We start from the raw sequence: 18,507 nt of genomic DNA on the forward strand, positions 1-18,507 counted from the left end.
AGGCTCCCTGAAGCTATCCAAAATGATAATGTGCTATATTATTTGGGGTCATCAGTTACAGAGTTCGTATACCTACTGGGGACCACAAGCCAGAACTTGGACCCCCCTCAGAAAGGCTCACGGAGCAATGGCCTATGAACACTTTAAATTTTAAGTCGTCATTTTTGCCATCGACCAGGAAAGGCACCCAGAAAGACAGGCGAATCAAAACAGACCACTGTTTGGTTTAAAATTGCCACCTACATCCTCAAAAGAGCTTACCTGATTTACAGGATTTATTTGAGGGTCATTAACTAATGGCCTCGACGAGGATAGGAAGCCGGTGGCTTGTCGAAGGTTCTTCCACTGGACTTTATGATGGCAATGCCTACAGTTACTGAACTCCCTGTATTTTATTAAACCGAGCTACAGAACTCCCCAGAAAGAAAACAAATTAGTAACACTTCGTTCAATTAGCCCCCTGCTCATTAGCGCCACCGCCTGTTCCCCACGGTGGGAAGGGAAGTCAGCCTGGGTGAGCTGGGCTACCCACCCTCTAGTTCTTGAATAATGTAAACTGCCAACCGGAGGGAGGGAGGGAGGTGGCCAGGGAGCCTCCAGGGATCACCCAGAAACTGGTGTTTCATTACATTCAATTCTGTTTTTTCTGTGGGGAGTCCCATCAGCTCCCTGAAGCTAACTACCCACAGAGAGGGAAGAACTGGGACTTACCAGGGAGGTGACAGCACTGCAGGTCTCAAAATGAGGAAGAGACAGTCGGCCCTGACAGACACCCCAAAGCAATACAAGGTAGCAGAGGGCCCAGGACGTACACGAGATACCTGGATGCCAAGACCCTGTTCGACCTCCAAAACCCAAATGCCCGAATATCATCCCAAGACATATTATGAAACACAGCCGAAAGAGCGGCAAATTTCCTAACCTCATGAGCATGTGGACAGACCGCAAGCTAGCTAGACTTAATGACACTGTAGACAACCTGAGACACACAAGCCTGATGGGGTTTTCCAGGGCTTGTAGAGTGAATGAGCCCTACATGAAGCCCAGACACTGGGGCCAGCTAAGCTGGTAAACCCAGTCAATGCAGGCATTCTGACAGCAAGCAGCTGGAGAAAAGCCTCAGGAGCAACAGAGGTGGACCACCACCACACCCTAGGCAAAGAGTAATCAGCTGAAAAGCATAACTCCTCTGCCAAAAAGGGGTAAAAAAAAAAATGCCAGTTAAAGTGAAAGCACAATAAAACCCCAAAAACTCTACATCAGCAAAGAAGAGGGTCAGAGAGAAACATCGGCCCATCATGAATAGCTAAAAACTAGGCTGAACCATCCCCAGGCGGAAAACCCCAAGGCCCCCGATGCACCCCAAGGGCGAAGACAACCACAAGCAAGGAAGTTTTCCAATGGGGAATGATGCCCGAATGCTCCCAAGGAAGAAAACTCCGAGACGCATGGGCAGCACTTACGGAGCACCTAGGGAAGGTGGCCCCAAGTGCATGCTGCTCCAGTACCCAAAACTTCTGGCAACTCGCACACTTGCACATCAACTTATGTTGATTGACAGTTGAGAGGCGGGACCAAAGAGCCAGAACTCAACCTCGCAAGCACAACTAGGCAAGTAAAACCATTTTATAACACCGCTGCAAGGGCAAAAACACCAAAGAAAATGGGAACACAGAGCCAGAGCGACGGTGACCACTGGCACTACTACATCAAAGAACTGACTGGGAGCAGTTTGACTTACACAGGCTGGCTTCCCCTCCCCTTTGCAGAAGGGTGGAGCTAACAAACAGTGGGTTAACTGGGAGAAGTTTTGCTTGTTTGTTTGCATTTGGAAGAGTTCTTTTGTGCTTGTGAGGACATAGGTCGCACTTTTCAACCAGGCAGTAATCTGTTTTGGTTCGCCTGCCTTTCTAGGTGCCTTCCCTGGTTGATGGCAAGATGACACACTTTAAACGTAAAGTGTTTATGGGCCATTGCTCCCTTTGCCTCTCTGAAATAGCCAGGTTCTGGCTCGTGGTCCCCGGTAGACTTATAAAGAACTCTACGACTAATGACACTCGAGTAGTATGGCATTTGATCAGTTAGATAGCTTCAGGAAGCCGACGTGGCTCCCCACAGAAAACATCCTGACCTTATGGCAATAGTGAAAAGTAAACACAGGACACACAAGTGAAGTGATGCAAATTATGAACCAATAGTAAGTAATGGCCCTACAGAGAATATTTATAAGTGATAGCCGTCACCATTTATTTCAAAGTCAGGAGGAGACAGCGAAACCAAGAGAGGGATGAGCGCTAGGTCAACACTAAGGTTGTGACTGATGTGACTAGATGGTAAGGATGATACCACAGGTCACTTGGAGCAGTAATAATAGTTTGCAATGTTTCATCAGTTATAAATATTTCCAAGCAACCTCTTGGTTTGCAGTGACTTGGCTTTGACGTGTTTTTTTTCAGTTTTGCAGTGATCTCTAAATTTAAAGTTCCCCTCATCATTTTGAGGGGTGCCAGATTTTGGTCCTGGTTGCCTGGTTCATAAGTCTTCAGAGACCTGATGTGGTCCCGAAGGCTTTGTCAATGCTAGGTTATAGTGCTGAGGAGCTACTGAGGGAGGAGAGAAGGGCCTCCCAGAAAAAACATAACTTGTTCAATTGCATAATTTCTATCTGAAACCGAGTGTATTGAGAGCATCCCCTAGAATCTGTGCCAACATAAAGGCAATATTCAAATATTATACATACAGTACACTGTAAAGTTTGAAAAAAAATTAAAATATTTTACAAAACCACTAAATAACTTTGCTGAGGCTACCAAATTAAGAATGCAAGCTCAAAATAAATATAGTATATTTTTCACTTACCAAAGCTGTGTCTGAAGTGATCATGTTGATTTAAAATCAATATTACCAGTGTTTATTACAAAAATTATTTGTTTAACTATTATGAACATGTACCATTTTTATTTGTTGTTATACACAGCTGGCAATAACTACAGTGTAACCTTGGTCAACAAGTGCCCCAGAGTACAAATTTTTCGGCATACGACGTCAATTTCGTTGTAAAATTTAACCCGGTGTACGACATTTGCCTTAGAGTACGACTTATTTATTGATATTGTACTTATGTGCATAAGGTGCATGGGTTGTGCTAGGCCAAGGTTCCACTGTACATTATTACGAGTCTTGGAACTCGTTGCTCATATGTTACCAGCCATAACTACATTATTACAGGTCTTGGCTTTCTCATGGCTCATGCTTCTCTAGCTACTACATTACAAGTCTTAGCACATTCTTGCTGCTCATACATATCCGGCCACAACAACAATATTACAGGTCTTGAGACTCACTGCTCATACATGTCCGGCCACAACTACATTATTACAGGTCTTGACACTCACTGCTCATAAATGTCCGGCCACAACAACATTATTACAGGTCTTGACACTCACTGCTCATACATATCCGGCCACAACAACATTATTACAGGTCTTGACACTCACTGCTCATAAATGTCCGGCCACAACTACATTATTACAGGTCTTGACACACTCACTGCTCATACATGTCCGGCCACAACAACATTATTACAGGTCTTGACACTCACTGCTCATACATGTCCGGCCACAACTACATTATTACAGGTCTTGACACTCACTGCTCATACATGTCCAGCCACAACTACATTATTACAGGTCTTGACACACTGCTCATACATGTCCGGCCACAACTACATTATAGTCTTGTATATGCATACTTTTTACTCATAAAAGTTATATTTTCTTGTCTGTGTAATCTTTATATCAACACAAAAGTGCTAATTCTCGATATTTCTCCATTTACAGTACTGTACTTGCAAACAAATCACCCCCACCCCCCTGTATTCCTATTGCATTCATCACTAATCTCCCTCCTCAAATATTATGTGCATTATAATCAGCCATATAAATAACCTCTATTTATATACACTAACCTATATTAATTTTGTATGTACATCTGGTAGCTTATAATTACTCCTTATTTATTCACAATACAATAATAAATATCAGATATAAATATATAACTTGTATAGTCACATTTCTACACATGTTAATGTTCTCTCCTGTCAACTAGTATACATTCCAAAATTGAGCAATTACCCAGTAAGCAACACAAAAACTTCTTGGGTGTAATAAAGCATACGTACTGGAAGGCAAGGTAGGGCACAGCTTCAAGCACTGCGGCACAACCAGCATCTTAAACCTAATAATCCTCAGCTCCATGCATTTATTAAGTATTACCTAAAAATACCTTCACTGATGCTAACAAAATTTGCAATTCACTTCAAATTCAAACTGTTCGTTAACATACAGCACACTGAATTAAAATTTGGAGTCTCTGTTCCCATCCTCCTGTTACATTACTTAGCCAATTATAATACCCAGTTAATCAACATAATCCATATTGAAAATTATGCTATTTCATAAACATTGATAAACTGTTCCATCTTCCATCACTCAGACTAACGAGGAATAAGAAAATAAAAGGCAATTATAAGCATATTCTGCAAACTCTTCTCGATATTTAAATTATTGTGACTAAACACCAATGCAGTGTAATGACATGTTGTTATCTAAGGTTAGAATAATTAATTTCACACTTAAAATCCTGCTATTCTACTATTTAGGGGTCAATGTAACAACAAATATATTTACAAGTAAAAACTACATGATAGTACGTCATTCAGTTACATGTCAAAAACTATTGAGTTATTTTTTCCAGTACAGTATTATCTTTTCTATGTAAATTTCTTTCCTTATTTAGTTATTCTTAGGCAAAAAAGGCACTCGCATTGGAGAAACAGAAGAGCCACATGCAAATAGCCTCAACATAAGAAAGAATTCAACAAAAATCAAAGCAAATGTCAAACCAAGAAACAGCTAAATGATCCTAAAATACCTGCAGAGATCTACAGAGTGAAGCAATAACATAAATATAAACAGCAAGCCTGGAAAATAAACAGCTGGCAGACATATAAGAGTGTCATGATGTGCATGCATACTTCTGAACTGTACTGTTGAACATAAGGCTGTCCCCAGAAGTCGCGAGCCTCGTCCAGGTATTTCTGTAAGCAGGTAAAGTGCATGCATGCAATGAAAATTAACCACTCCACCAATGGGCCAAATTCTGAGGAGAATTTCAAAGATCCAGTATACAGGCAACAGACATTATATTAATAACCAAATACTTTCAAAAATTTAATTATAACGAAGAAAGGATAGTAGTTGCTAAGTTGATCATGTGCATAAAACTTCACTGAATATTTAACAAATATATTAAATATTATTATCAATAAGTATCAGTATTTTGAAATACTCACAAATTGGATGTGAGTATTCAGATGAATATGTGCACTAGGTAACACCTCACTAGCACTTGCACTCGGTCAAACTTTACTACAATTATATCACCCTATCATTTCAAAGCATTGAGGAAACACCTCAAAAAAACAAAAGCTTGAAATTACCAATTAACTGATGAGAATAATAACATTCCATATGCCATTCCCAACACTTAGTGCACAAAGACAAAGACAATTTTGCCAAATCAAAATTCATAATCTGCCTATAATAAGACTGAATAAAATAGTGTTATTACCTAATTGTAATTACCTAAGTGTAATTACCTAAGCATAGTTACAGGATGAGAACCTCACTGGTGGTGCCCTGTCTTCCTAGTACTGTACTGTTACATAACGCTTTGAAACTACTGATGGATTTGGCCTCCTCCACCTTCTCACTTAACTTAATCCAACAGTCTACCACTCTGTTTGCAAAATTTACTTTCTAATATTTTTTCCACAGCTTTGTTTAGTTAGTTTGAACCTATCTCCTCTTATTCTTGAAGTTGCAGATTTCAAAAATTCTTCTATGTCAATTTTCTCCATACCTGTTACTGTAAGTAATAGTAATATCTTCTCCCAGACATAACAACATACGATAAAAACCCACACTTGTATAATTTGTGAAATTTATGAAAAGATTTTCACCAAGTCTTTTGTACTCTCCCGAGTGCTTTGTCAAGATCTGAGTCTGTGGTCAGGACGAGACTTACATTTCGATAACTAATGACGCTGCTACCCTGGATCCAGTCCTCTTATCCTTCTTGACCTCCTGACCATGTCACCTCTGTTCCCGACTGCCGATGCAGTGTGCATCGGCAATTATAAGAAAGATTACGAGAAACAATCTCATAATTAGAGATTGTGAATTAGCATATGAGAAAAATTGAATATACGAGTTTGAATGTGTCTTTTTCCTATACATACAAACTGCAAATAAATCGTTACTTCTCCCAACAACACAATTCAAAAAGCAAGCATTAAATGAAATGAAACGCAATTTTCTGGGCGAGACCCGGCGACTCCCCGGAGCTATACCGAGCCGATATGCATATATTAGACTGTGGCAACAGTCAATCAATGGAGTTCTAGGCCTACCGGGGACAGCATCAGAACCTGGCCCCCTCAGATGAGGCACGAGGAGCAATGGCCTATAGACACCCCCCATGTAAATGGAAGCAGTCTATGTTTGCCATCTACCAGAACAGGCACTCAGGAAAACAGGAATTCTAAAAACTACAACTGGTTAAAAATTACAAACAAAAAGTGGAACTAGCAAACAGAACTCCCCAATAGAAAAAAGCAAACAAGCATGACGTCACAACAGCTGCCGCGCCGCTGTCTGTGCACTCCCACCCCTCCCTGGGAGGGGGAGGGGAATGGGGGGGTCCCAGACCTTCACCGACTATTTACCTCAGTTCAGAGGCTGAATAAAAAAAAAAAAAAAAAAAAAAAACGACCGGAGAGAGGGTTGCCAGGGAACCTCTAGATCTCACCCAGAAAATGGCCTTTCATTACATTGAATGCTGATTTTCTGTGGAGAGCCCCTTTTGCTCCCTGGAGCTACTTAACCAAAGATAAAGGAAAAGAGGGACTTACCTGGGAGGAGGCTGTCACTCGCTCCTCAACTCGAAGTCGAGACACCTGACTGCAACCTGTGACTCAAGGCTACACATGTCCAAGAAGGGCCAGGAACATGAACAAGGTACCATGCGCAAAGGACCCTGTTCCAACCTCCAAAAGCCCAGTGCCCGAATGTCAGCCCAGGACATATTACCAAAAACAGCAGCCAAAGCTGTGAAGTTACAAACATAGCAGACACAGGGAGAGACCACAGGCTGGCTGGACCGAATAATCTTGCGAACGACCTGGGAGACCCACGCCCTGGAACAGGGCTGAAGGGAAACTGGGTCAACACAACGCACGTCCCCTGCCACAGAGTTTGTGGCGTGTAAGTAATGGCGAGCAGCCACAACCGGACACAAAACATGATGCACCCCAGGCCAAACCAACCAAACATCAACAACCCAAAGGCCCCTCCAGAAAGCAGCAGTCTCATTCTTCGCCAGAAAAAGAAGGAGACAGCTGCAAACGAACAAACCGATCACCAAGACCGAAAGAGCAGAAACCCCTGCACCAGAAGAGAGCATGAAGCTTCCCGACCCAACCCCTAGAGACCAATGCCAACAAGAAAAGATCTTTAGAAAAACAGTCCTGAACCAAAGGGGCCACCACAAGCCGAGGAGAAGAGAGAGCACCCGGTCTAATGACCTGGATGGCTCGGGTGGTACATGAGCAGGTCAAAAGTGAAAAAACCCTGAGAAAGCTTGTGGAACGGAGCAGAAGTGACATCCACCCCGAATGCAAGAAGTGGCGGCTCCGCCAGTGCCGCACGATATGAAACGACAGTATTCAGCATGAGATGACTGTCCTGAAACAACCGAGAGAGAAAGGACAAAACAACCCAATCAGAAATCGAAGACAACCTACGAAGAGACAAAAAGTGCCAGAATGACAGTCAGGAAACTTCATATTGCCACCGAAACGAAACTTGCAGTTGGGACCCCATCAACGAAACCACCTGATCACCATACAAGTGGTGATAAACCCACGTCAAGGTGACCAGATGCGAAGAGTGGAGAAGATTGAACCAGCCACGTACAAGACTGGACCAATCTGCTGAAAAAGGCGGAGCCGTAGGAAACCTCTCGGGTTCAGACACTGAGCATGCAGAGCCTGAAACCAGGGCTGGGGTGGTCCGGCCACTAATGGGCCAACTGGACTATCCCTCTCTGGCAAGTCTCCAAGTGAGCCAGGACCTGGAGCAACAAACAAACCGGTGGGAAGAGGTAAAGGAAAAACCACCGTGACCAATCCAGTTGAAAGGCATCAACCCCGATGGCCTCACAGTCAGGGAAAGGGCACTGAATATACCAGAAGACACCTCGAGAAGAAGCTGACGAGAAGAGGTCCACGTCCGGGTGCCCGAACGTCCAGCAGAGCCAATGGAACAAGTCGGTGTCAACCGTCCATTCCGTGGATAGGGGAATGAAATGGGACAGGCCATCCGCCAGTACAATTGACACACCCTGGCCATGATCTGCCAGGAGAGTCAAACCCCGAGAACTCAGCAGACAAGTCACCCGAAGCAACCAGCCCAAAAGAGCCAAGGACTGCATCGAACCCCCGCAGATCAGAAAATGAACTACAAGGGAAAAGTCCGAATGGAGCCGGATCGTCGCTCTGCGAGCAACTAACTCTCTGAAGCGAAAGCCACACCGACACCAACTCCCACACCAGTGCTGTGAGCCCAACAGAAGGACAGACCCCACCGACCCTGGCCAGCCTGGTGAACACTGGGTCACAAAGCCCCAGCCAAGAGACGGGGCATCAATGAACACATCGAGTGAGGGCTCGGGTAGGCGCCACGGCACAGAACCCGAAAACTCGAGGAGGAAGCCGGCAATGTAGCAGCCGACATAAGGCCCCTGGGGACCGAACCCAGCGAGAGCAGCGAAAGGGATGACCCTGAAGAAACCAGTACAACTGCTGAAGCCAGATCTGACCCGACGGTTAGACCAGCACAGCGAAGTTCAAATTCCTGAACAGCAGCTTGAGCAACCAATGCGTGACCTGGGTACCATCCAAAAGCAGCCGAAGGCGGGACCACAGCCGCAGCAATGCCGCAGGAGGGAGAGACAAGGAAGAGGTTCGAGTGTCCCAAACAAAATCCAACCAAGTCCGAACCAGAGAGAGAGAACCAAATGGGACTTCCTCCAGTTCACCAAGAACCCGAACCCGGCGAGTTGGGAAAGAACCAAAGCCCTGGCTGAGAGCACAGACCAGCCAGTCATCGAGATAAGCCAGAACCCGAATGCCTAACAGAAGCAAATGAATCACCACGACCCAGGTAAGGTGTGTGTGAACACACGAGGTGCCAGATTTAAGCCGAAAGGAAGGCAAGAAAAATGGTAAGTCTGTCCCCTCACGACAAAACCGAGCAAGTCCCTGAACCTCGGATGAATCGGGTTGTGCCAATACACATCCCGGAGGTCCAGTGACATCATCCAAGCACCCGGCTCCAAAAGCAGCCGGACCTGGGACAGAGTGGTTATCCACTATGTCCCAAGTCCAAAGGAGGGGCAAAAGATCCAGGGGTTCAGACAAGACAATTCCAGAATGAACCGCAGGTCCGCACACTCCTGTTGGAACTGGAAACAGGTAGGAAACCCACCTGAGAGACGCCGAACACCCAACCGAAGGAGGAGGAGCCACCCAACGCCACCGCAGGCCGGAGGAATCTACCCGAAATTCCCACAAATCGTGGGACCAGGCGAGAGCAAACAGCACGAGCCTTCCCTCTCCCCCCCAGTAATCCCATCAATGGGGCAAACCATGAAAAACCCGATCATCCCTTACGACAGCCTGACTGACGCTCAGAGCAATCACATTGCTGACCAGATGCCGAAGGCTCCGCAGGAGGGGCGGGCCCCGAATCTGGCACAATTGGCTTATGACGATCGAAGTAACTCTGAGCCCTGGCACAACCTTTATGGGCAGGACCACCACGGCTTCCCCAGAGAACCAACAAGTCCGACATAGGGCAGCAACAAGACACAGCTGCCTGCAGAAAATGCACCACCACAGAATCTGCAACCAGCAACAATACAAAAAGGGGACAAAAATCTAAGAGCCAGGGACACAAGCAGATTCCAAAGAGTGGACGAGCACTGTCTGCTGGCACATGAAGCGGGAAGTAAAGATTAGAGACACCGCCTCCTTCAGAATTGGCGCAAACAACTTCAACAAGGCAGCCGACGCACGAGGCGCCGAGACACAGGTCCGGAATCCAGCTCCTCCACATCCTCCTCGAGCTAGTCCGAAGACAGCACCAGCAGGAAAAAGAAGTGCACGACTAAAGCCAAATACCCTCGGGCGTGCAAATACTCGGCCACCAGGGAAGCCGAGAGGGAACCTGCACGCAAAGCTGCACCTGACCAATATCACGAGGAAGCATGGGGGCAAACAAGCACGCAGTGAGGTGCTAAACTTGCCGCCACCCCCCTCCCCCCTCCCCGGGTAAATCAGAACGACCGTAGTCAACTCCCGCCACTCAAGCGTTCGGGTACGACAGAACGCATGCCACGTTCCAATGAAAAGAAAGGGCAGTCTGCCAGCCAGGAAGACTCCGACACCTCGTAATGCATCCAGTAAGGGAAAGAGGAGCCAAATTCAAAAGAAAGATCCATTATCGCGGCATAATCCTGGTTTCGCAGGATTTAAGCCGCAAGGGCCTCCCAAACCTCCCTCGGCAGGATGCGGGAGGCCGAAAACCTCCGGAAGGAGGGAACCGAGGAACCCAAGGGAACCCGGAAACAAACCCGAGGAATTAGTTGAACTCATATCACACTCGTACAGGGAGGAAAGGGGGGGATAGAAAACCCCCTCTCCCTGTAAAAAGCCCCGTGCTGAGGGTACCAACACCCAAGTGGGGTCAAATGGGGCCTAAACCCCCCCCCCAAGTCAACTCCTCCCCAGCCCCGGGATCCTCCACATAGGGACCCGGGACAGAGCCGTACTCCAAACTCTCTGTCTCTGGAGAAAAGGCAGAGTCCACCGAAAATGCTGGGATGAATGGGGTTAGCAATTTTTCACCACCTGTAGTTGGTTTTGGGATTCCTACCTTTCTGGGTGCCTGACCTGGTAGATGGCAGATATAGACTGCTTCCAACTACATGGGGGGTGTCTATAGCCCACTGCTCCTCATGCCTCTCTGAGGGAGGCTGGTTCTGGCGCTGGTCCCCGGTAGGCCTAGAACTCCTTCGACTGACTGTTGCCACGGTCTAATTTATACACATCAGCCCGGTATAGCTCTGGGGAGCTGAAGGGGCTCTCCACAGAAAATTGGCTAATTCGAATGGGGGAGGGTCCCACATAATTCGGATTATTGATCACAAATGGTACTAAAGGAAATGGCACATGGAATTTAGCTTCTCTAAATGGATAGAGAATGCAATCCTGATCAAGAATATGAGTACACAAAAATTATTATAAATAGTTTTATACGAGTTTGATTGCTTTTGATGCACTAACAAACTTAATATGTAATACAAAGGAATTATAGAACCACTGGCCACCTATCTTCTTGGCTATATTACTAAAGAATAGACAACTGTCAATCATATTCACTTTTCATTAAAATTTACAGCACTTCTTATTTTTTAGAAGAGAAACATTTGAATGGTTACCTTTGATACACTGGATCTTCAAAAAGTATCTACGTAACACAGATCATTACGTTTATATACAGATGTGGAATATACTTATAGATTTTTCCATTAAATTATTTATTAATTTTGTAAATAAATTAATAAAGTTAATCCTGTACTAAGCCAAATGAAATGTATAAATTACACACCTGTTCTAGTAATGAAGTATTTTCTTAGCAAACCACATCTATAAAATACATCAATGATCTTAAATAACATTCAGAGTTAGTGGTGCAAATTAAGAAATGTGTCGGTGCATTTGTCCCTCTTAGGCATGAGTGCCCATCACTATTTACCCAACCAGGAGTTATCAACCATCAGGCTTCTGGGTAATGTTATATAAACAAACAAAAAAATGTATTCCAATCAATTGAAGTCTCAATATTATTTACCAGTTATTGATTCCTTCCCAGATATACACAATAGATATTTCCTCTCATAGATTAGATATTTCCTCTCATAGATTTTATCCTTTGAGGACTCTAAGTAGGCTTAGAGTCAACTTTTTGATTCCATTAACTGATATTTCATATCGGGCAGTTCTTACAAGGAATTCTCTATTCAATTACATGGACATCTCTTAACCCTTAAACAGTGGTTATCATCAATTGTTGATACACAGACTAATGCAGTTATCATATGAAGATTTAAGCAATTATTGTCTGGGTTTTACATGTATAATGCAAGTATGGATATAATAGCTCTCTGTGGATGTAAATCAAGAAAAAAACCTCTCTGTGGATGTAAATCAAGAAAAAAACCTCTCTGTGGATGTAAATCAAGAAAAATCAAGTGCAAAAACAGTGTAACACCGAAGGATAAATCAGGAAGTGTCACCAAAGTCGAGGGCCAGGTGTTGACAAGTGCCAGCAGACACAGCCTTACAGAGCGCCTCCACCCAGTGAAACAATAAGTATTCACTTATTTTCATGTTTTTTCTTATATTCTGCATACAAATTAAAATTCTATAATGACAAATTATTTTTTTTTTTTTTTTTTTTTTTTTTGTGCATAGGCGGGAACGTATGCACCATTTCTCCATATGACCATTTCTCCATAGCCGCTGTCTAAGGGTTAAAAACTTTCCATGCCTATGTGTTACTTTCACGAGTTCTCGGTGCATTGAAAATTTAAAGATAAATTCTCACTGCATTCTACACCGAGTTCCTTGCCATTAGATCTCATCAATGAATTTGAAAATAAATACAGGTATCGAATGTCATCAAATTCAAATGATGCATTCCTAACAATTACTTATATAAATGATGCCCCATTAGGAGCACTGCCTAAGTTCCCATCAAGATATACACCTACTATTAAGCAATCACAGCATGAACAAATCTATACAATATTAATCATGTCAAATTTTGCATGAACTAGAAGTCATGAATTCTCAAAACTTTTTTTAATGAGAAAGTCCAAATTATGTCAATTCCAGTATGGCTACCACTTTAACTTTCACATTATTTTACTGTAAGTACTTCTGAATGTGTTACTATGCTACAGCTCCTGTTATCAGCAACTTGTAAGTTGCATACCCGCCCCCTCCTTCATGAATGGTGATGTAATAATTTACTCACACTATCAGCTTCCTCTTGCAGCTAATGTATCTGTTGCTACTTCTAGATGTGATTGCAATACTGTACTGTCTAATTTTTCTATTCTAAAGCCATTTTGTGAAACAAACTGCAACCCTTTATCTTCCCTTGAACTTTTAACCTACAACTGATACCAAACTACAGCCGATATCTTCTGGACAACATCTGATATTCTTGATTTATTTTCCTAATGGTTAAGCACTGCTGACTGGGCAACTTTGCCTGTGCTCTCAACCATAACATAAAAGTAACTAATAAACAATTCAAATAACATTGCATATAAGAGATAAAGCAAGACAGGAATATGGTAAATTGTGATAGAAAATAGTCACATGAATTGAAATTAGTGCATATAACTAATGAACCATGTATATTTTAAAAATAATGATAGCATCCATTAATATCTTTGCCACCTCCATCAGCAGTAATAAGAAGAGACCTGAGAGTAAAAAACTTAGAGAGCTCATTAATAAACAGAAACAAGTGCATGTATATTTCACTCAGAAACTTAGATTATTTTTTAACAACACCTGCAACAAAGAATTTCATGCAAGATCTATTTTAATAATGTAGGGAACATGTACCTGGATAAAAGCAATGTTATAATTTTAAACATTTAGATGCAGAAAAACAGCTTTGAATGTAATGAAACGCCATTTTCCGGGTGAGACCCAGAGGCTCCCTGGAGCTATACAGGGGCTAATGTGTATATATTAGACCGAGACAACAGTCAATCAATGGAGTTCTAGGCCAACCAGGGACCACGAGCCTGACCCTGGCTCCCTCAAAGAGGCACGAGGAGCAATAGCCTATAAACACCCCCAGGCAGTTGGAAGCAGTCTGTCTGCCATCTACAAGGTCAGGTACCCAGAAAGGTAGGAATCCCAAAACAAACTACAGCTGGTAAAAAATTGCAAACCAAAAGTCCAACAAACAGGCAGAACTCCCCAATCAGAAAACAAACAAAGAAGAATGACGTCACCACAGACGCCGCGCTGCTGTCTGCATAGTTCCCCCCCCCCCCCTTCCTCCCTGGGAGGGAAAAGGGGAAAGTTCCAGACCTCACACGCCAGGAACCCAACCCCAGTTCAGAGGCTGAATATCATACGCGAAAAAAACGCCAACCGGGTTATGCCGGGGAGCCTCCGGGTCTCATCCAGAAAATGGCATTCCATTACATTCAACGCTACTTTTCTGTGGAGAGCTCCTTATGCTCCCCAGAGCTACCTAACCAAGGATAAAGGAAAGGAGGGACTTACTCGGGAGGTGTCTGCCACTCGTACCTCAACTCAAAGTTGAGACAACTGGCTGCAATCTGTGACCCAAGGCAACACAAGCCCGAGAAGGGCCAGGAAAATTAACAAGGTATCGTTCGGCCAGGACCCCTGTTCAACCTCCAAAAGCCCCATACCCGAATGTCAGCCTAAGACATATTACTAAAAACAGCAACCAAAGCCATCAACTTATGAGACCCGCGCCCTGGAACAGGAAAATCAGGTCACTCCAAAGCGAGTCCCATCCAATGGATGCAATGGTGCACAAGTAACGGCAAAGAGATGCAATTCGACACAAAACATGATGTACCCCGGCTGAACCAACCAAGCATCAACAACTCAAGGACTCCTCCGGAAAGTAGCAGTCTCATTCTTCACCATAAAAGAAAAAGGTGGCTGCAAATGAACAAAATGACCACCAGGATTGAAAGAGCAGAAACCCCTGCGCCTGAGAACATGAAGCTCCCTAACATGACCCCAGAGGCCAATGCCAATAAGAAAAGAGCCTTAGAAAAACAGTCCTGAACCGAAGGAGCCACCACAAGCCAAGGAGGAGAGAGAAAAAGAGAGCACCCAGTCCAACGACCAGGACAGCCCTGGTGGCGAGTGAACAGGCCAGAGTTGAAACATCGCCAGATAAAGCTTGCAGAATGGAGCAGAAGTGACATCCACTCCGAACGCAAGCTGAAGTGGCTCCGCCAGTGCAGCACTATACGAGGCAACAGTATTTGACATAAGATGATGGTCCTGAAATAACCAAGAGAGAAAGGACAAAACAACCCGATCAGAAATCGAAGACAACCCACAAAGAGCCAAGAAGTGCCGAAAGGATCTCTAGGAAACTTCATACTGCCGCCAAGATGAAACTCGTAGGTAGGACACCATCAATGAAGCCACCTAATCCCACATAAGTGGTGATAAACCCGCATCAAAAAGACCAGACACGAAGATCGAAGGAAAAGATCAAACCCCCCATGTAGCAGACTGGACCGATCTGCTGAAAGAGGCGGAGCTGCGGGAAGACCCTCGGGTTCGGACACCAAGCAAGCAGCACCTAAAACCAAGACTGGGTCAGCCACCAAAAGGCCATCAGGACTATGGTCCACTGGCATGTCTCCAAGCAAGCCAGGACCCAGAGCAACAACCGAACTGGTGGTAAGAGGTACACGTAACCCCACCTCCACCAGTCCAGTTGAAAGGCATTGACCCTCGACGGCCTCGCAGTCGGGGATGGGCGCCGCACATACCGGAAGATGCCTCGACCAGGCTGACACGAAGAAGTTTACCTCTGGGCACCCGAACGTTTGGCAGAGCCAACGGAATGATTCAGCGTCAACCATCCATTCCGTGGACAGGGGAATGAAATGGGACAGGGGATCTGCCAGGATGTTGGACACTACCTGGATATGAACCACCAGGAGAGCCAAACCCTGGGAACTCAGCAGACGAGTCACCCAAAGCAACCTAGCCCCAAAGAACCAAGGACCTCATTGAACCCCCATGGTTCAGACAATGAACCACTGGGGAGCAGTTCAAATGGTGCCGGATCGTCGATCCGCGAGCGACGCAAATTCTCAAAGTGAATGCCTCACCGCCTCGAACTCCCGCACCGTACTGTAAGCTCGAAGGAAGGACAGATTCCACTAGCCCTGGCCAACCTGGTGAGCACTGGTTACAAAGGCCCCCCAGCCTTGCATTGGGTGCAGCAGCCAATGCAAGGCCTCAGGGGCCCAAACCCAGTGATCGCAAGAGCAGTGGAAAGAATATCCCCGAAGGAACCAGAAGAGCTGCCAAAGCCAGATCCGACCTGACGGGTAGACCACAACGGTGAAGTTCAGACTCCCACACATCTGCTTGAGCAACGGACGAGTGACCTGGGTGCCTCCAAAAAAATAGCTGAAGGTGGGATTGCAGTCACAGCAACGCCTTGAGAGGGAGAGACAAGGAAGCGGTCCGAGAGTCCCATACACGACCAAGCCAAGCCCAAACCTGAGAGGGAACCAAATGGGACTTCCTCCAGTTCACCAAGAACCCGAACCCAGCGAGCTGGGATAGAATCAAATCCCCGGCAATCAGACACACTGACTGGCTGGGAGCCTAGACCAGCCAGTTAACACGGTACGCCAGAACCCAAACCCCTATGAGACGCAAACAGGTCACCACGAACCAGTTAAGGCATGTGAAAATGCGAGGAGCCAGATTCAAGCTAAATGGAAGGAATTGAAAGTGGAAAACGTGCCGCCACAACAAAACCGAGCCAGTTCGTGAACCCTGGATGAACCGGAACATGCCAATACACATCCTGGAGGTCCAGAGACACCATCCAAGCATCCGGCTTCAAAAGAAGCCAGACCTGGGACAGAGTGGTCATCTGAAAGAGGGGCAAAAGACCCAGGGGTTCAGACGGGACAAGTCCAGAATGAACCGCAGGTCCGCACAGTGCCGTATCGGAACTGGAAACAGGTGGGGAACCCACCTGAGGGACGGCGTCGTTTCGACCATGCCCAAGTGAACCCACTCCAAGATGACTCGACAGAGCGTAGGGAAAAAGGTTTGCCTCGCCAGCTTTAAACCCTCCAAAGGAGGAGGAGCCACCCAACACCACCACAGGCTGGAGGAAAGGACCTGAAACACCCACAAATTGTGGAACCAGGTGCGAGCAAACAGCGCGAGCCTCCCCCACACTGCCCCGTCAATGGGGCGAACCACAAAAGGGCCGCCGATCCTTACAAGAACCCAACCGACACTCTGAGCGAACACTAAGCTGACCAAATGTCAACTGCTCCACAGCAGGGGTTGGCCCCGAACTTGCACCACTGGCTTACGATGACTGAAGGAGCCCCAAGGGTTGGCATGACCTTTCTGGACGGGACCTCCATGGCTCCTTCCCGGAGAACCAACAAGTCTGACATAGGCCGGCAACTAGATGAAGCCGCCTGCAGAAAATGCACCACCACAGACTCTGCAAACAGCAACAGACAAAAAGGGAATGAAAATCTAAGAGCCACAACCCAAGCGGATTCCAAAGAGTGGATGAGCACTGCTTGTCAGCATGCGAGGTGAGAAGCAAAGAACAGAGACACCGCTTCCTTCAGAATCTGCGCAAACAACTTCAACAAAGCAGCCGACATCTGAACTGCCAAGGGAAGGGCACCAGACACAGGGCCAGAACCCAGCTCCTCCTCATTTCCCTTGAGCCAGTCTGAAAACAGCTCCAGCAGGAAAAAGAAGGGCAAGACCGAAGCCAAATGCCCATGGGCGTGCAAATCCTCAACCACCAGGGACTCCGAAAGGGAGGGAACCTACCTGTGAAGCTGCACCTGGCCGATATCGCGAGGAAGCATAGGGATGAACAAGCGCACATTGAGATGCTCCAACTCGCCCCATAGGTAAACCTGAACGATTATAGTCAACTCCCACAAATCAAGCGAGAGGGTCCGACAGAACTGCAAGCCACGCCCCCAACAAAAAGAAAGAGCAGTTTGCCAGCCAGGAAGACTCCGGCACCTCGTAACGCACCCAGTAAGGAAATGAGGAGCCAAACTTAAAAGAAGAAGGATCTATTATCAAGGTGTAATCCGGGTCTCACAGGAGGTAAGCTGCAAGGGTCTCCCTCAGCGGGATGTGGAAAGCCAAAACCTCTAGGAGGGAACCTCTCCCAGAGGAGGGAACAAGTCAACTCTTCCCCAGCCACGGGATCCTCTAAGGCAGGACCCAGGGCCGAGCTGTCCTCCAAACACACTGCTTCTGGAGAAAAAGCAGAGTCTACCGGAAAAGCAGGGAAGAAATGGGCCCGCTGGCACGGCCTAAAAGCCCCAGCAGGAGGAACAAGCTTGAATGCCTCTGCCGCCAATCCGGATGGGGCAGTCCCTGAGGCCGCCCAAGTCTCACCACCAAGAAAGCCCTGCCCTAACTCCAAAACCTTCAGACGTTTGGGAGCCAAGAGCAGGTGAGGGGGAAGGGGAGAGCAGGATGAACCACAGCAGGGTAAG

At 45.9% G+C, this 18,507-nt stretch overlaps 1 protein-coding gene across 1 annotated transcript in view; it reads right to left on the reverse strand.

Moving 5' to 3' along the window:
* Positions 1-18,507, reverse strand: part of LOC123753965 (Inositol 1,4,5,-trisphosphate receptor) — a 402,759-nt gene that overhangs the window by 154,309 nt on the left and 229,943 nt on the right. Inside the window, 1 exon segment of the mRNA XM_069331935.1 lies at positions 5,036-5,098. Within this exon segment, the coding sequence (XP_069188036.1) occupies positions 5,036-5,098 (63 nt within the window).

This window comes from Procambarus clarkii, chromosome 1, assembly GCF_040958095.1.
Source record: "Procambarus clarkii isolate CNS0578487 chromosome 1, FALCON_Pclarkii_2.0, whole genome shotgun sequence".
NCBI classification, from domain to species: domain Eukaryota; kingdom Metazoa; phylum Arthropoda; class Malacostraca; order Decapoda; family Cambaridae; genus Procambarus; species Procambarus clarkii.